Source organism: Simochromis diagramma, unplaced genomic scaffold (genome assembly GCF_900408965.1).
Source record: "Simochromis diagramma unplaced genomic scaffold, fSimDia1.1 OVJJ01000685.1, whole genome shotgun sequence".
Classification (NCBI taxonomy): Eukaryota; Metazoa; Chordata; class Actinopteri; order Cichliformes; family Cichlidae; genus Simochromis; species Simochromis diagramma.
Genome location: NW_024387477.1, coordinates 15606151 through 15626305, shown reverse-complemented (window position 1 = coordinate 15626305; position 20155 = coordinate 15606151). Strand labels below are relative to the sequence as shown.

The following is a 20155-nucleotide window of genomic DNA, read 5'->3' as shown; positions in this document are numbered from 1 at the left end:
GTGAAAGTTAGTTAGTTTGTTTTTCAGCGCATGACAGTAGAATATAAAAATTCCGATAATTTGGAACGTCCCACGCGACCATCTGTATCACGAGACTTGTCAATCGTACTTTTAAAAAAACAAAAAAATAACGAATATTCTTTATCCAATATAGTTAAATGTATCTATAAATATTTAAAATTATTATTTGATGTTCGTATCGTTACGCTAAATGGTCTGTCAGTAAAAGAGTAGGAAGGAAGTAGGAAAGAGGAAATACCACAGGAAATATGCGGCTATTTTTTATTTAAAGTTATTCTATTAAGAATTAAACTGTAATTAAACCGTAATCTAAAATAAACGCTAAGTTCGTTATTATATTTGGTTTACTATTATTTTTATTATTTTTTTTAATACGACACAAATCTATAGCCTAAAGGACTGTTGGACTCACTTCCCGGTAAACACGCTATCGTCAAATATTTCATAATAAAAGATTTCGGGGAAAACTGTCATCGCTAATAAGAAGCAAACTTCCAAGAAAACTGCCAGATAGACATTTTTATTTATCTAGAAGGTTTTCTTTTTGCGGTATTAAATTTTTCCACTGGCGTTGATTTTAACCATCCACGGTACGGTGGTGTGCTTTTAATTTGAAACATAAAATTACACTTTCTGGAAAAATTACTTTTCCCTTCCGGGCCGGAATTGGTTTCTCTTTTGCTGTCGTCTTTCTGTTGTCCACTCCCCTTCGTTTATGAATAATATTTGCACAAGTTTATTTTTACCTTCGGCGACGTTGCAGCATTTGGCCGCCGAAAGCCGAAATGGTGTTTAAAGTGACTGTCAGCAGTGCCCGGAGGGCAACAAGGACGCTGTGGCTGCTCGCGCTAGTAAGCCTGCCTGTTTGCATCAGTGTTTGCCGAGCATCATCACCTCAGGAAGACAGTGCCATGGAGAACATCGTTACAGAGAAAAAGGCTGAGGAGAGCCACAGACAAGACAGCGCTGACCTGCTGATCTTTATCCTGCTCCTCACCCTCACCATCCTGACCATCTGGTTGTTCAAACATCGGCGGTTCAGGTTTCTCCACGAAACCGGGCTGGCAATGATTTATGGTAAGATGGTCCATCGTGACAGAGAGACGTCATCCGAGCTGTTACACTCATTGTGTCCTAATAGTTAGATTTTGAACAGACGAATGTCAACACCAGGCTTGATAAGTTCGCCCCTTTTAACACATTTATGCAGCAGGACTGTTCCGGTTTGTGTTGTGATTGAGCAAGCGTAATTTAACGACAGTGGACGCCTCTTTTACACTGCTTAGTCTTAGAAATTACATCTCAGCACCTAAGCAATTTCGACAAATACTGTCTTATGAATCCTACTGAATTTTAGTTCTTAAATAACTTGTTTTTGTTTTGTTTTTGCTTTTGCTTTTTCGTGCAAGTCACAAGTGATTATTTGGACAAATGCCAATCATGAGTGTGTAACTGGACTTTGCTTCCACTTCTGTATATTGAATTTCAGGAGTATTGTTACAAATCTTCCAACCTGTAGAAGAGGAAGTGGTCGTGTCACCGTAGAATCATTTACATTTTGCCTCACAACCCAGCTGCTTCATATCTAACAGATAATTAATAACTTCTGCTTGGCTGTGCAGAGCTTTTAGAGTCTAGACATTCACAAATCACTCACTTTTAGTTTTTATGAAGGCTCCATAGGGTGGATAGTAACATTATGCTATTATTTTTGCTGTGACATTACTGTCTACTACATGGTTACCAAACCATGCATTACTGCCAATAGTAACAGATGTTTGATCTGAGCATTTTAGGTCAAGATCAGATCACAAATCCAAAATTTGATCAAAATAGCTGGAAAGATGATTGTCATCCTGCCTCCATTTTCTCTCCATGAGATATTTAAAGAGTCGGTGATAAAGAAAGGCCGGAAAATCACTACAGATATAAATCACATCTTTTATAAAGAATATGAGTCCTCTGGAAAAAAGGTACAGGATACCAGACGTGTGATTTTGTGTGACATATTCCCCTCGGTTGTCCAAGACAAATTTCTCCCACTGGAGACAATATGGCCTAATCTAATCTAAACTAATTGAAATTCTAATTTGCTGGTACAGTATCTGATAGGGTAATTTATTTTCACATGGATGTGTTAAGACTTTAATTTGAGATCCAAAGCTGTTAGGTACGTCTGTGATGTTCAGAGTAGACCTTTGTTTAATTTTTTTTTTTTTTTTACAAATGAATCCCACTGAAACATTTAATACCATCTGTAGTATCAGGTAGCCTGAAACTACACTCGCCATCCGTTTCTGTGGCGACATGCCATAAACTGTTAAAAATCCTGTATTAATCGACTCTTCTCTCTCTCCTGTTTTTTTTTTTTTTTGTCTTTCGTTTTTATGAATTTTTCCCCAGGCTTAATTGTTGGAGTGATTTTGCGTTATGGCATTCATGTTCCTGTGGATGGTGGCAACATCACCTTGAATTGCCAGGTCAATGCCAGCCCTGCCACTCTGCTGGTCAATGTAAGCGGCAAGTTCTACGAGTACACATTGAAAGGGGAGATCAGTGGCAACGACGTGAAGGATAATGAGATGCTGCGCAAGGTATACTGTGCCGTGTTATTATTTGAATTTGATGTCCACATACAAGCAGTTGTGTTACAGAGATGGGTAATTATTTTCCTAAGGGACTATGTAAAACTGGGACTGTTGTGGAGGACAGTGCCAGTAAATTGAACTCAGTATTAATTTTATCTGTGTATAAGTTATTGGTACAGCCCTCCACAAGAGTCCCAGTTTCTCCTGTATCCCCTTGAGAAGATTCATTGCCCACCCCTGAGCTGGAGCAATCAGATGATTTAATCATCAGCAAAGACGTAATTATCAGTTATTTTACACTGAAATGATAGCAGATGTTTAAATCTACAAGCACCGATGATCAAAACCAGCTACCCCACGTTTCCCTTCTGATATTTTAAATACAACATAACTAACCAATGCAAGAGAGAAATCATAGGTTAATTTGTAATGGGATTAAATGGTGGTTTTAGTTTTTTGTAAGCTGAACGATTTGTATTTCTCTTTATGTAATACAAATTCTTTATTATCAATATTAAGTAGCTATTTCAATTTTAAAACAATAGCTCTACATCTAGATCAAATCAGTTTGAAGACTATTAAACAGGGCCTGAAATGTTCTGTTAAAATAACTGGCAGAATGCCTTTATTAGTGATACAGAATGTAAAAGAAACCATAAAAGTACTTGTTTTACGGTTGTCATGTGCTGGGGTGTGTTTGTCACTTTGTACTTTGTCAGTTAAACAGCTGCACAATTACATACAAGCAGTATTCTTGACGCTATTCTAACCACCAAACAAGTAAACAATCTGCTGAACAGGTTTAATCTATTTAAGTCATAATCTCACGCTCAGAAATTGAGGATTGTTTTCCAAACATGAATACATCTAATCCATTGTCAGAGATTGAATCCACATACTGATTTTAATGTAGCACTGCTCTAGATTTAGCATCTAAAATGGCATTAGCCTTAGTGTGTGTATATGTATGTGGCTAGAAGCTGTCCTCGTTCTGTAACATGTGATTTTACTATTATAGTAGTTTTTTTGTTTATTGTCCTGGAAGCTGTGTCATGATGCCCCATATGGGTCATTTTTGATTAACTGATATTTTAGTCAATCCAAAAATGCAACAGCATAGAAAGAAATATTAATGAAAACAACTTGTTAATTTTCTTTTGATGCAGATCTGTAATTTTGTTCTGTGTTTTGTATAACTCAGGTGACCTTTGACCCTGAAGTGTTCTTCAATATTCTTCTACCGCCTATCATCTTCCATGCTGGCTACAGCTTAAAAAGGGTACAGTATATCATATAAAAAGTCAACATTTATTAAATACACATTTTCAGTATGTATTTGGCTCTTAATTAAATAACTTCATGTCCATTTGTGGTCTCTTTATAGACCGCAGGGGTTTACGTATTCATCAAGATGAATAATTTATTTTATAGTATTTATGCATTTGATTGCTGATCTGGTAACTCTTCTGTCTTTCAGAGACATTTTTTTCGGAACATGGGATCCATCCTGGCTTACGCCTTTCTCGGGACAGTCATTTCCTGTTTTATTATTGGGTAAGAGACTTAATTTGCAATTATTACAAAAAAATATTTTATTATTAAAAAAAAAAAAGCAAAAACATGAAAGCCATTCATCCTTGTGATTTTACAACCCTTGTGCAACTATGCACATTTAAAGTTATTGTTGTTTATGATGATGGACAAAACCACCTGCTCTTCCTTTTCTTCCATCAGGTTGCTGATGTATGGCTGTGTGACGCTAATGAAGCAGGTGGGCCAGCTGAATGGAGACTTTTTCTTCACTGATTGCCTGTTTTTTGGGGCCATTGTCTCTGCCACAGACCCTGGTACATATGATTTTTCTCAGATTTAAAAGTTTTCTTCTACTAACTCAAAGCACATTGTTACATATATTAACTAAAGTACTGTGCAAAAGGCCTTTCCACCACCACACCGCATCCAGTAAAAGTGTTCTTGACCAATAGTTGTGCTGAAGGGTTTTCAAAGTTTTTTTTTTTTTTTTATAGGATTTTTTTATTAGAGTTGACTGCTTTTTTACTAATTTTCAGTCTTTATACCCCGACATTTTCAGCTGAATGTTTTTATGTTTGTTCAGCACCTTGAGACTGAGCCATGAATAATTAAAGTAAAAAATGTATGTAATTCAAAGAATGAACTGGTTTTGTCTCGACATTACTTAACAAGGAGTCCATATACTGTTATTCAAAGCCTCATAAGAAATGGTAGGGGAATAGAGATAAAAGTTGAGGTATGCCAACTGGACTGAAATCATTACCAAAAAAGTCTTATTGGGTGATGAATTCAGATTTGAATTTTTTTAAGTTGTAGCCATTGTCAGTCTGTATGGAGGAGGTCAGGAGAGAGGTGCATAAGTGAGTGAGTCTGATCTGTCTGATTGGCCAGGACTTAATTTTTCAGCATAACATGGATCACAAGCACACTGCCAGTGCTGTACAAGCATACTTGGATAGAAAAACTCACAATAGAACACTGTCATGGATTAACCTCCCCAGAGCCAGAACCTCAACATTATTGAGGCAGCGTGGCATCATCTTTTCAGAGAATTGAACAAAATCAGCCAACATCCAAAAGAAGAGCTTTAAATATCCTTCAGGAAACCTGGAGAAGTATTCTTGAAGACTGTTTAGAGAAAAGACAAGAAGGCTTTGCCTAAGAGAGTTCAAGCTTTAAATAATAAAGTTGGTCTTACCAATTAAAGCTCATTAAAATTGTACAAAATCTGTTTTTTTCCCTTATATACCATATTTCCATGTATGTTTGTAGATGTTGCAATAAATTGCTGCACCCATATTCCAAGCAAAATGTAAAGAAATAAAGGTGGCTCAAGACTTTTGCACAACATTGTATAGCAGCGTTTGGAAATGAATTTTGACGTATGTTCTCTGTGCCTCACAGTGACAGTCCTGGCCATCTTTAATGAGCTGCAGGTGGACGTGGATCTCTATGCATTACTGTTTGGAGAGAGTGTGCTTAACGATGCCGTGGCCGTGGTTCTGTCCTCGTAAGTTGTCTCCTTTTTTTTTCTTTTTTCTTTTCTTTTTTTGTTGATGGACCTGTGACCTTTTACTAACCTGGTATCAGCTCCCAATAACACCTTGTTAAATGTGAAACATGTTTGTTAAACTAACACTTGACTTGGTTTTTGTCCCCTGCCACATGGAACTGCTGTAATTTCCACAGAATTGTAAATTTAAAGCGCAGGCAGATTGGAGGGGCCCGGCCCTGTGGAGACACTCAGACCGGCCCGTTGAACGGGTGCACTAAGTAGAGCATGGCATTGTGTGCTTTTGCAGTGCCTTGAGATAAACATGACAAATCACTGGCCATTTGTTTTTAAGACTCTGGCTATTCAACCAGAGATGCAGAACATTGCATTATTTATTCTTTTTTTTCTGTTATCGGTTAAATGTTTTTGATGTTATGAGTCAGCTAAGAGCACATTCCTATTTTCTTTGAAGATACTGTGGGAGCCAAGGGAAAGGCAGAAAGCCAGAATGCTTATAGACAAAATGCCTGGTGATTTGTTCTGCGAGTGTGGGGGCTGTGAAGAGAGAGGGTGAACAAATGTTATTTTACTGTGACACTTGGTTCAAATAGCTATTTATTATACAGCTATTTATTCAAAGCTCTGAATCTCTTATTTGGAAATAAACGTTTGCCATATTCAGCACATTTGAGCACAAAACTACCTCAGCATAATGTTAAAAAATATATATGTGTATATTAGGGGTGCAACGATACTCGTATCGATATTGAACCGTTTGATACAGTGCTTTCGGTTCGGTACGCATATGTATCGAACAATACAAAATTTGTAATTTATTTTATCAACTTTCCTTCTGACGATGCTGTCTGTGTTGAGCGCTCAGTGAATCTGCGTTCGACTACTCCACCTAGGCTGCACTGTCCCAACACAGACAGCATCGTCAGAAGGAAGAGACAGAAGTTAATCTCTCCTTGCAACATGGCAAATTGAACCTCCCCCACCCTCATTCAGATCTGGCGTTTGGAATTATTTTGGTTTTCGTATGACCCTGAAGGTAAGCGCGTCATGGACTAAAGTAAAACAGTATGTTGGATGTGCCATGCAATGCTCAATTACATGGGTGGGAACTAGTGTGTTAGCGCAGTTAGCTCATTAACGTGTTGGCCGTCTAGCCCCACGCTAGGGGCGATCAGGGGTAGCTCGTTAACGGAGATTTGCCTTGTCCTGGCATTAAGGTCATTTCAACGAGATTAACGTTGACAGCACTAGTGGGAACACAACGAATATGACTGCACGTTTACTCTGACATCATCCTAGTGCAAAGACAAGTGGAAGCAGACAAAAACAACAAGCATGCATGCTACAAACTTTACCCGAGTCATTTAGACAGCCGTTAGCACATGATTCTCCTTATGGGGACCTGATATGTTTAATATTGTGGCGAGCTCAGACAAGGTGGAGACAGAGGTGTCGTTTGGTCTTGCTTCCCGTGAGCTAGCCTGGGAGCACAGCCGTTTATTGACATCTGCAGAAGAACACTGCCGCTAGCTAACTGCTCAGCACGGCAACCGCACAGCAACAACAACAACACACAGAGGGCGCCCTCTGACCCCGGAAGGACACACCGTCGCAGCGAGAGGGCGTCACCCGTCACTATGGCAACATAAACAAAACATAACTGTACAAACAGAACCCCGAACAGCCCTGACCCGCTACATAGCCCCCACCTAAGGGGTCAGTCGTCCTCGACGACCCCATTACCCCACACAAAGTCCTGCAAATGTCCAGGTGCCTTCTTTTGGCGCACCGGCCGGTCACGACCGGCGGGGGAAAAGTCACTCGGGTCAGAACATGGGGTGCTACCATCATCCCACTTCTGACACGATTGTGGCGGGCTCAGACAACGAGGAGACGGAGGTGTCGTTTGGTCTTGCTTCCCGTGTGCTAGCCTGGGAGCACAGCCGTTTATTGACATCTGCAGAAGAACACTGCCGCTAGCTAACTGCTCAGCGCGGCAACCGCACAGCAACAACAACACACAGGGCGCCCTCTGACCCGGGAAGGACACACCGTCGCAGCGAGAGGGCGTCACCCGTCACTATGGCAACATAAACAAAACATAACTGTACAAACAGAACCCCGAACAGCCCTGACCCGCTACAATATGCTGCTGAGAATATAGCCCAGAAGAAGCGTATAGTATAGCTTTTATTTTGGCAAGAGCCATTTCTCTGTAATAAACTCTCTTTTCCAAAGATGAGTGATTCCTCAATCAGATACAGGTGTTACCGCGCCAGATCCGCGGCCCCGAACCGTAGTAAGGAAACCTCTGGCAGTTACTTGAAGGTTCCGTAACTGACTCGTAGCCGGCAACAGCTTACTATACAGGTCAACTCCGCTAGCAAAAAGATCGAAGGAGGCGTAGGAAAAATGGTTCACCGAACTTTATTTCTTCTCTAAGGCACGAACACCGCGTACAGTGGGCTGAAACAGTTTACTCACAGCGAGCATCGCCGACACAACTCTGGCTGTCGAGGGAGTTATTATATTCCTCTTATTTATTTTCTTTTCGTCTCTTCTGTAGCTAACCGTTACTTTTTCCCCCTTCTCCGCTCTCTCTCTTCACACACACACACCAGGCAGTCCCGCTACACACATCCCGAATACATTTCCCATCAGGCTTCATCCTTAAAGGGCCATGCCTGTAACACAGGGCTTGCAAAATCGCTAGCCCGACGTCCCGGGGCTAGCGTTTTTTCCAGTCGGGTTACCAAAATCTATCTCTGCCCTGCCCGTCGGGCTATCATAGGAAGGAAAAATATATGTCAATGCTTTTGCATTCTTTCGGAAATGTAGCTGGGTAATTATGTCATTGGCATCGGTGAGCCACTGTCAATGTGTGACATATTGAAATCGCGTTTGAATTTGCGCTTGTGTTTTGCTTTCACTTTGCAAATGTCCAGGTGCCTTCTTTTGGCGCACCGGCCGGCGGGGGAAAAGTCACTCGGGTCAGAACATGGGGTGCTACCATCATCCCACTTCTGACACGATTGTGGCGAGCTCAGACAAGGAGGAGACGGAGGTGTCGTTTGGTCTTGCTTCCGTGAGCTAGCCAGGGAGCACAGCCGTTTATTGACATCTGCAGAAGAACACTGTCGCTAGCTAACTGCTCAGCGCGGCAACCGCACAGCAACAACAACAACAACACACAGGGCGCCCTCTGACCCCGGAAGGACACACCGTCGCAGCGAGAGGGCGTCACCCGTCACTATGGCAACATAAACAAAACATAACTGTACAAACAGAACCCCGAACAGCCCTGACCCGCTACAATATGCTGCTGAGAATATAGCCCAGAAGAAGCGTATAGTATCGCTTTTATTTTGGAAAGAGCCATTTCTCTGTAATAAACTCTCTTTTCCAAAGATGAGTGATTCCTCAATCAGATACAGGGCTCGCAAAATCGCTAGCCCGACGTCCTGGGGCTAGCGATTTTTCCAGTCGGGCTACCAAAATCTATCTCTGCCCTGCCCGTCGGGCTGTCGTAGGAAGGAAAAATATATGCAATATGACAAGCTATATAACCAGGGCTGCACATAAGTGGTCCGCAGGTGTGCATTCGCTGTCAAAAAAAAAAAAAAAAACGCGCACAAGATATGAAGTTGCAACGCGTGTTTGCATACATAAGATTTTCTGTATATACATACACACACACACACACACACACACACACACACACACACACACACATATATATATATATATATATATATATATATATATATATATACACACACACACACACACACATACGAGAGAGAGAGAGAGATTACCTTGGTTGTCTACCTTAGTGCGGTCTTAACTGCATGTGCTGTATACACTAGAAATGTAGTTTTTATAACAGTCTACCATTTCAGTAGACTTTTAACCAAAGCGTTTAGTTGTTAGTCAAGTATTAATACTGAACTATCCAAATACAGTGTGATTTTGTTCCGACCGCTGCATTACTCTCCTTTCCTCTTTATGAACTCATTCAAGTTAGAGATGCAAAGGTCTTCAGAGACAGACCTGAGCTGCTTTCAAAAAAGAGATCTACTATAGTTGTGAAATATTTTGTTACTGGTTGGAATTTTGGCCTGGATACACTACCCTGTGTTGTGGTGACAAATGCAGGCATTAACTTGTATATGGTACACTTATAAATATTTGCCCTGCCATTGCATAAATACTTGCCACTAAATGTTTGTATTTTGTGTTCATATCAGCTCTATAGTAGCATATCAACCAGAAGGAGACAACAGCCACACCTTTGAGGTTATGGCGATGTTGAAGTCTTTTGGGATTTTCCTGGGAGTTTTCAGCGGCTCATTTGCACTAGGAGTCGCCACTGGAATCGTCACCGCTCTCATATCTTTTTTCGTTTGTTTGGTTGTATCATTTATTCAGATAAGTTACATGTTGTTGTAGCAGTGCTTAAACAGCAAACAGACACTTAATGAGCATACGCACATGTGCCATAAATATCAAGGAACTCCTAATAGTGTATTTCATTCAAACCAAGTACATAAAAAGTGCAATCAAATTCAGTTCCAAACTACAAAAAGGGACATGAAGGTTCTTTCAATTTATTTTGGCATTTTAAACTCAACCTGTAAAGTTTTTGTTCAGACCGGACCTTTGTCCTTTGGAACAAAGCATCAATATTTTATCACTTCATTCTGTTTGTTCCCTTGCTAAAGTTAGCGTATGAATTTTGTGTCACAGCCAAAGACTTGTTTTATAAGGTCACAGTGACCATTAACCGAATAAATTTATTCTCGTGTCCATTTTATTAAGGACATAAAGGGGAAGATTTAACTACACCAAAGCCTTAGTGTTAGCTGGCCAGCATCTGTGTCATTTTTTTTTTACATTCTGAGCGGGGCTACATGAATGTTTCTGTGATAGTCTACGTCAGGGTAGGGGAACTCCAGACCTCAAGGGCCAGTGTCCTGCAGGTTTTAGATATCACCCTGGGTCAACACACCTGAATCAAATGACTAGTTGGCTGTATCCCAATTCAGGGTCTGCAGCCTTAAAGTACGCAGCCTTAACGGCCCACAAGGGCCACGTACTCAAAGACCGCTAAGGCCGGAAGTGCGAGGCTTGTGAAATGGGACGGTCTAGCCTCCGTCGCACTGCCCAGGTTGCCTGGCAACCATGATACTAACAGCTGGAAACTTTTCAGCATTATTTGAGACAATCTTTTGTTCATTTGTTTGTTTGTTTCTACATGAGCTTTGATCATTCTCTGTAAGATTAAGCTCAGCTATTGAACGGCGTATATTTTAAAGTAAAGGCTGTAAAACCAAATTAGTACAAACGTCACTAACGTCACATAACTTTGCCGACATGTGGCCAACAGTAATGTTTTAATGTTCTTCGTTATTAAACATTTGCACATAAATAAGTGACATAATATTCAGTACTTACTTAAAGTTTACTCTTCGGGCGCCCCTCATCCGCCGTTTTTTTTTCGGCAAAATTATCCACACCCACCGCCGCGCTATGCATTCTGGGATATGTTGGGCCACGAAGTCTACACCGCCACATCCTTAAAATTCAGGGAAATGAAGGACGCATCTGAGGGCCGCATTTCGAGCAGCCTTCGAATTGGGACAGCCTTCGTCGCGTCGCTGTGACGTAATCGGCCTTAAAATGCGGCCTTTAAGGCTGCAGACCCTGAATTGGGATACAGCCGTTCATTACCAGGCCTCTGGGAGGAGGAATATAGCCATTTAAATCAGCTGTGTTGGCTCAAGGACACAACCTGCAGGACACCGGCCCTCGAGGCCTGGAGTTCTCCGCCCCGGTCTACATGTTTTAAATTCTAAAATGGTTAGCTTCTTACATTATCATCAGTATCTCAGTTATGCCATGCAGTAAATTCTCAATACTATATGAAAATGTAGAATAAATGCAAAAAAAGCTGATTAAAATGATTGTGTAACGTTATTCTGACATTAACCTCATTAGAAGCCAACAGTTTCAGACTTCAAATGGAAAGCAGAAGAACTTTATTGGTTCTCTTATTTGTTTTTTTTTAAATGTCTTAGAATTGAATTATTTGTAAAAAGGTCAACATGAATGGATTTAGCAATATCTGAGTATGTCGTTAAATTCTTTGACTGGTGGTGTCCACGTGACTAAATTTACCAAGCTGCGAGACTTCCAGCTGTTGGAAACAGCTCTGTTCTTTCTCATGTCATGGAGCACATTCTTACTGGCTGAGGCTTGTGGTTTCACAGGTAACACACACGCACACAGATCCACACATTCTACGTGTATGGCATACTGTAATTACCAGAATATCAAAAACAAAAAATGAGATTAGTAATTTAGATAATAATAGTAATTGTGTCCAGCTGGAAGCTTTATGCATCAGAGCATATAGAAATCAGTGCGTATTGATCCCATCTTTATTCTGTGTGTCTCCGTCCCCCTTTGGTGTGCTGCAGGTGTGGTAGCAGTACTCTTCTGTGGAATCACTCAGGCCCATTACACCTACAACAATCTGTCTCCTGAGTCTCAGGACAGAACCAAACAGGTCACTACTTATTCAGTTCCTTTTTTTAGATGCTTTAAGTGTTGCGTTTTCCTTGTTTTGTTTTGTTTTATGGTGAAGTAGGGCGATGGAGACTCAAAATTAAACAAAAACTGCAGATTGCTTTATCAGTTATCTGCTATTGTAGGTTTGTTGAACAGGTAAAGACGCAAAAATCAAAACTTTTCCATGTGTTTATGACATAGCGAATAAAAAAGCGGCATTTTAAGTTTAATTACAATCACAGTCATGCAATCCAAGTTTAACAGCATTTATTGGAAACTCTAGCTTTTTCTTTTATTGTATACATCTATCTATACTTGGATATCAGCTGTCATGTAAAGCATGCTGTTTCTTTTCTTTTGCAGCTGTTTGAACTTTTAAATTTCCTGGCAGAGAACTTCATTTTCTCCTACATGGGATTGACCCTTTTCACGTTCCAAAACCATGTCTTCAATCCGATGTTCATCGTTGGAGCTTTTGTATCTTTTTACATGGCCCTGCCAAGTTCACATAAGCCATGTTAATCCTTGGTTTGAAGCATTATCTACAGCAGTGGGAGACAGATGGAAAGGTGACCATGCAAGGAGTAGCGAGAGTGCAGGCAGATGAGTTTAAATAGCATCACAGTGGACAAGACAGGTGAAGAAGAGAGTGTAGGCAGGGTGGAGTGGCTGGAGACTAGCATCCAGGGTGATTTGAGACAGAAGGATAGACCGATCTCAGAGGAGGTTAATGGCTGAAGTGAAGGAGGACATGCAGAGGGTTGGTATAACAGAAGAAAATGCTAGGGATAGGGTAAGATTGAGGCAGATGATTCACTCCCTAAAGGGAACAAAAGAAGTTTATTACAACTAACCACCAAGTAGTAAATAGGCAGGAGACAGCACACCTCATTTGCTTTTGTCCTTAACCATGTTCTTACCCAGGTAGCATTATTCATAGGAAGAGCCGCTAACATTTACCCTCTCTCCTTCCTTCTTAATCTGGGACGACGCAACAAGATCAGATCCAACTTCCAGCACATGATGATGTTTGCAGGTTAGTGGTGTACGGATAAGGATGTTTATTATGTGCCGTCTTAAGCAAAGCGCTTTCCTTTATTAACAGAGTGAAATATAACCAACAGAGATGCTTATTATCTCATCTTGTATACAACATTCTCCATGCTCTGCTTTTCAGGCCTGCGAGGTGCAATGACCTTTGCACTGTCCATCAGGGACACTGCAACATATGCTCGTCAGATGATGTTTTCCACCACTCTGCTCGTGGTCTTCTTCACTGTATGGATTTGTGGGGGTGGTACCACTCAGATGCTGTCCTGCCAGCGCATACGGTATGCCTATCCTTCCTCTGCAAAGTCCAGACTGGATTTGCAGTTAGCATTTGTTTTAACAGTGGGGAAATTTCACAAATAAATCTGATGCTTGTCTATAAATATTTTGACTTTATGATGCCGGGTGTTTAACTCATCTAGTTATCCTGTCAGGCAAGTATTCGAAAGATTATTGAACGTCTTGAAGAATGTATGCTGCTCTGTTTTGTCTTTTTTTAATAAGCAGATTTCCTGCTGGTGAACTTGTAAAACGGGGGAAACATGCTTCACAGCACTGTTCTGCTCTGACAGCTTACGACTGCAGCTGATTTACACGTGTTTCTTTTTCTTTAACAGTGTGGGAGTGGACTCGGATCAAGATAACTCTGTGAGTGTGGCACTTATAAACATGTGTGAGTTGTAGTTATGTAATTGGTGGAAAGTAACTGTAAAGGAAACCAAGACACCTAAACAGTGTTGTCTGTCTTTGTCCAGATGAGTGTTGGTGAAGGTTCAGAGAGAAGGAGCACCAAACAAGAAAGTGCCTGGCTTTTCAGAATTTGGTACAACTTCGACCACAAGTATCCTTTGCTTAATTAGTGTTATTAATATCAAGAAATAATTTTCAAATAAACCATACATGTAGTGTTTTGAATATGTGATAACTCATTAATGACTTCACTTCAACTTACCAGCAGCAGAGGGAGCCCCACTTACAGACTTAACTTCACATTAGGTCATCTTTTGGCTCTGTAATATGAAGGTCAGACTGTTCTATGCATTTAAAATAAATTACCTTATGAAATTACTTTAATTTGGAACATTTTCTTCTGAGGACTGGGATTCATTAAGCATTCATCACACCGTACCAGGAGCTTTCTTTTTGTGTCTAATAGCGGTCTTTTAGTGCTTATTTCACGCGCATTATGTCCTTGACTCGAGCCTCCCTCCAGCTACCTGAAGCCCATCCTGACTCACAGCGGCCCCCCTCTCACAGCCACGCTGCCTCCCTGCTGCGGCCCCCTCGCTCGCTTCCTCACCAGCCCTCAGGCCTTTGAGGTCAGACGCTGGTTTATACAAGAGCTATTTCTGACTGAACTGTGTTTTGTTTTTTTTTAATCCCATATTACCAGATGGAAAACGGTCATGAATCAGCGGTTCAGTTTTCATTTTCAATTTTCATTGTGTCATTGGATGGATAAGGAAACACAAAGCATGGGACAAAATTATAATTGTATTGGTTGAACACAATTTCATCCAACAGCTATGGAGTGCTAAAGTCACATCCTTTTTTCCCAAATTTGTTGTGTTTCTTTGAACAATTTGTGTTTCTTCTTCCTGCAGAACGAATGCCAGCTGAAGGATGACGACTCTGACCTCATCCTGAGAGACGGTGACATCAACCTGACATATGGCGACATCACAGTCAGCACAGACGCCAGTGGCGCCCACACTAGCGGCGGCCCGGCCTTTGCCGGCGCTGCCACCTCTGATGACTTGGACAGAGAGTTAGCATACGGAGATCACGAGCTGGTGATGAGAGGCACGCGCCTGGTGCTGCCCATGGACGACTCGGAGCCGCCCTTCACAGAGCCCCACCACCGCATGCGGATGTGAAAGTAGTCTTTGAATACAGACCCAGACAACCGTCCGACGCACCCTGACCCGAGCCATTGAGCAAAAGACCAGTACCCGAGTCTCCTCCTATCACCTCTCTCTGCTTTTTTTCCCTTTTCTCTAGCACTTTTGTTCCATCCTTCTTGCCACATTTTCTCACATATTCTATGGGGCAAATCATCGTCTCTACCTCATTGTCTTTCTGCTTATTTCCACACCTTTCTGCCATTACTGTAATATAGTCATATTTATTTGCAGTTTTTTTTCTTCATAAATCAGTTTTAAATCATTTCAGCTTAAATTTCTGTGTCACCTTACTGTAGCATTGCACAGAGATCTAGCAGCATGTGTCAGTGTGTAAATGCAACCACTAGCTAACTTGTCGGTGTAAAGTATATCCCAAGAGTACTATAACTTTTATATGCATGCTGAGGATGCTAGTTGTTTTCTTAGTTTGGGAGATTGAGGGCTTTTGTGTTGAATGTTGCTGCCTTCTCTCTGTGGGTCAGAGGCAAGCTGACCCAGTGGACAACATTACTGTAAATTTGGTTACAATCAAGTGCCTGGGAATTGTAGTTTTTGGCAGCCCAGTACTGGATTAGTTCTATTAAGCAGAGCTGATTCAATATGGTCAGTCATTCACTTTTCCATTGTTAAAAAAAAAAGATAAAAAAATGCTGAACATAAAACAAAGACCTCTGTCCATAAGGTAGCAATATACTTAGTGCGTGTTTGGGCTGTCAGTCTGTGTGCTATTTGCTTGTAAATAGTGTGTAACAATGTGATGCCAGTGTTGCGGTGTAACCAGGCAGTGAACATGTGGATCTCTCCCAATGACCTTTGACTGTGACATAGAGGGAGACTTTACACCTTATTTTAGAGGCTGCTGTCGTTCACGGCAGGACGAAGGGCTGTTGTTTCGAGATCCAAATGAGATGAGGCGAGAACGCTTAGTGCCATTTCTGTCCTGCATTTTTACATTTTATGAAATCTGAATGCAGATGACCTTAAAGTGTTTTGTATTCTTTTTGCAACAGAGGTTTGTGAGCTGAATCACCTTTTTCATATCCATTTTCTAGTCTATATTTTCTCATTCAATGAACCTGAACAACACATCTAGATACATGAATCTGAGACTAAATTATCTGCTACAGTGGTATTAAGAGCGTACAACTGATATTGTGCTTAATGAGAGCTATCTATCTGCTTTTGGTAGGGCTGCGAACAGCAATTCATTCATCTGCCAGCAGTTGTTTAATAAATTATTTGGTGTAAAAAAAAATAAAATAAAAAAAAATGAGAGTAGTGAACAATGCGCATCAGAGTTGCACAGACCTTAAAGAGTGTTTCAGGAAAAAAATATGATTTAGGTAAATTTTTTATTCATGAAGATCAATGTGATGTGAGTTGCCCGTTTTTTTTGAACAATGGGCCGTAAAGATTAAAGATATCTGCCTTCTGTCAAATATAACCAAACACAATTCTAGTCTTGTGGTGTCCAAAACATCGAGAAACACAGAAATGCTCCTTTTACATCATTACTTGAAATTAAATCTACAAACTGTCTTTGAGCTGTTTAATTTAGGATCTATTTTAATTAAACTACATCCAGGCACGAGCCTCTAGTAACAGGTAAATGCTCTCCTCCTTTAGTTAAGTACATGAAACTGTCCACAATGCAGTTTTCTTTTTTGAAGCTGGTCATGATTTCCAGAAAGAGACGTGCTTCTGAGTTTTGAGCAGTTTAGTTTCATTATATAAGAGAGAAGGTGCACCTCTCTAAATCTGGGCTGCTGACACCCCAAAAAGTCGAGGTGTCACTACAAGCCAGAAGAAAAACTATAATTATTTGATTTTTTTTTTTTTTTTTTTTTTTTGGACAAATTACATCTTTCTACTTATTTCATTTGTTTTGTTTTTGTCTGATTATCTGATTAAAAATGTAACGCAAGTCTTCAGAATCTGTAGATAACATTACCTTTGTTCAACCGCATTTCTCAGATCATTCATTTGGTATTAAAATGAATGCGGTACAATTATTTTATTTACTGGCAGAACAGTTAATCAATCAACCGCTGCAGCTGTGAATTTATCGATTGTGTTGTATGAAGTTATTTTCAAAAGACAAGCCCACAGGATTAATCAGTCCGTCCACATGTCAGCAGATATTTTCAGTGGCACTGTGGTAGTTTGTTATTATGCAGACTGCCAGAACAGAGCAACAATAGCTGTTTAATAAATGCTGGGTGTTTCTGTCTGCTGTACACAGTAGAGTTTTTGATGTCTAATGGTTGACCATGAACACAGAGGCACATAAAGAGAAACATGCAGTGTATCAAAGGTACTCCTGGCCGGATGTGTTACATTTGACTTTGTAGCCTTGTGTCAGTGTTCGCTGTTGGGGCTATTTCAGTGCGTGGACAAGAAGAACGGAAGGTGTCGTCAGCTCCTTTGGGTGCGGAGTACAGCAGCTGTTAATGTGAGTTTAACAGGAAGTGTTGATAGCACATCACCGTGGCAACACTGTGTTGATGCAGACTGAAGCTAGACAACATTTGATGACTTGAAGCAATCATGGCGTTTTTTTCTTTTTCTTTTCTTTTTTTTCTCAAAGTTGTTGTTTTGGCCTCCTAGTGACCCAAAGAGAAAAAAATACTGTGTGTATGCAAAATGGATCTTTGAGGAGGATGATGTGGTTAAAGAGGGAGAAGAAGGGGTGACTGGGGGGCTTGTTAGGCTCTTGTTGTTGAGCGTTCATGTGTTGGGATGATACGGAGGTACAAGGAAGAGAAGGCATGCTAGATATCGCTTTTCCTTCCACAGTTATCTTCTGCTGTGCAGGAACTTCTTATTTCTTCTTTTTTTTTATCAGTTATGTCTCTAAACTCCACATTTTCTAATATATGATTTGTTGATCTCACAGTTTTGTTTTGTTTTTTATATGTGTAAGTGTGTTTCTGAATATTTTTTTTTCTGAAAAAGGGACACAGTGAAGAAAAATGAATGATTTGCACTTATTACAAATGTTGCGCTGTTCTATTCTGTTTATTTTTTTCTACTCTTGTTTTTATCTTAGTTACTTTTATATTACTTACACTGAAAGGTTGTGGGATTTGCAAATTCATGTCAGTGAATTCATCTTAAGTTGTTTTCTGTGCTACTTTATGAAGGAATATTCCCACATTGCTCCATCTTATTGCTTCGCCATTCAGGTACTTTGTGTGTAAGTTGCTGCTTGAATGCCGTTGCCATGACTTGTGCACAGGCATGATTCATTTATCCTCTGCTGTTATGGACTCTTTGGCGTAGTGGGAACCAAAAGTGAAAAATTATACAAGGAATATTGTGATCCACTGTTCTTTGAGACATTAAAAGATGTGAAATCTGCAAAAAGTAAAAGAGGTTTTGGTGTTTTCCTACTGCTCTGCCAGTACGTGTTCTGTCTCTGCTCTCTGAATGGTGACCTGTGATATGCTTTGATCATTGGAAATCTTGTCTGAAGTAGCTGACCAAAGAAGCCTGCTGTGCTCCGTGTTCTCAGACAGTCCACTCTATCTTTATACCGCAAACTCTCTGTGTGTGAATGTGTCTGTGTGTGTGTGTGTGTGTGTGTGTGTGTCACTGCCTGCATGTGGATGAGGATTTGAATGTGTGGGTATATGTGCAAGAGAGAGAGACAGGAGAGAGGCATTGTGATCTCTCCTGTCTGTGTTGCAGGTACTGACTGTTTACATCTGTGTAAATATACTCTCACCTGTTCATTTGCGTGCAACGGTCAATAAACAGAAGCCTGTGCTTTTGATTAAAGCCCTCACTGTAATGGCCTCCTCTTTTACTGTTCATTTATTTATTGTGGATGTCTGGGCTTTAAAAGAATGAAGCCGTGAACTCTTGAGATCATCCCATCCTGAGAAACATGAAATGAGTTTAGTGCCAGAAGTGATTTCATTTGAGTTGAATGAATCAGAGAAGGGATTTTCTTACAGTGTAATAATCGGTTTATAATATTAATTACGTTAGAAGTCTGACAGGTAGTCTGAGCCGGCATCCAATGTGATTTCAGATACTTTAGAGAGGAATAAAATTTGGCTTCAAGCTGACTTAATAATCCACATTTTAAAACATTATGTAGTTTGCATTCCCAACTCTAGAGTCAGGGTTGCAAGATGGTAGAAAAACATACTTTGTTTTAGTTTTCTTGCCTCTGGACGTTATTAAAAAATAACTTAAGAGTACAGGAATCTACTGCTTACAGCTTGTAGACATACACAGCCTCTTACAAGGAGACAACTCTATTTTAAGCAATTATAATTTAAAAGTTTGAAGAGCACATTAATTATTTCCTTAAACCCAAATCTGGGGTAGATTAAAGGGTTGGATTTTATACTGAGCCTTAGTTAAAAGCCTCCTTAACCTTTAATCCAGTGTGATACTATCCATCAAATTCTCTTCTGCTTATCCCATTCAGGGTTGTGGGGGTGCTGGAGCCTACCAAGGCCCAACCTGGAAGATGGTAGATTCATACCCAGGCAACAGTGAGGCGACAGAGCTAACCATCATGCCACCGCTGCCAGCGTGATATTAAGTTTCTGAGATGGGCTTTAAAATCCAGGTCACCTTCATGTTCTTGTTCAATGATCTCCATTTTTCCAGTTTGATCATATTTTTATATTCATTACATGTAACTGATGACCTGTATTGATTCATTAGTCTTAGGTAGGATAGAGCTAAAGGCAAAAACCAAAACAAAATACTAACAATTTTTTAAAGAAAAGTAGTGTGAGTGTAAAGTCTGGATCTTAACCTGCCAGGAATGATGGCGTTTAACTCTCCTGGGGCATGATTTGTGCCAGATATCAGGTAACGTGCTCCTAATATGGGAACAACTCCCTCCAGTGTGCTCAAGAATGTCTGTACCCTGGATTTACACTCCACAGAGGAAATGGTAATTTTACAGGACCACTTTGGTTCAGGCTTGACTTGAGAGCTGTTTACATTTCACA

At 40.4% G+C, this 20155-nt stretch overlaps 1 protein-coding gene across 1 annotated transcript; it reads left to right on the top strand.

Annotated features, from left to right (window-relative positions):
- Positions 1–649: 649 nt before the first annotated feature.
- On the top strand, positions 650–18962 carry slc9a6a (solute carrier family 9 member A6a). The gene is made up of 16 exons (XM_040015897.1): positions 650–1098; positions 2425–2615; positions 3811–3888; positions 4087–4163; positions 4344–4456; positions 5547–5652; positions 9903–10044; positions 11819–11924; positions 12135–12223; positions 12589–12702; positions 13150–13261; positions 13403–13556; positions 13893–13923; positions 14031–14116; positions 14489–14594; positions 14880–18962. Exons 1-16 carry the CDS (start codon positions 807–809, stop codon positions 15150–15152), a joined length of 2070 nt encoding a protein of 689 aa, XP_039871831.1. The 5' UTR covers positions 650–806; the 3' UTR covers positions 15153–18962.
- The last annotated feature ends 1193 nt before the right edge of the window (positions 18963–20155 follow it).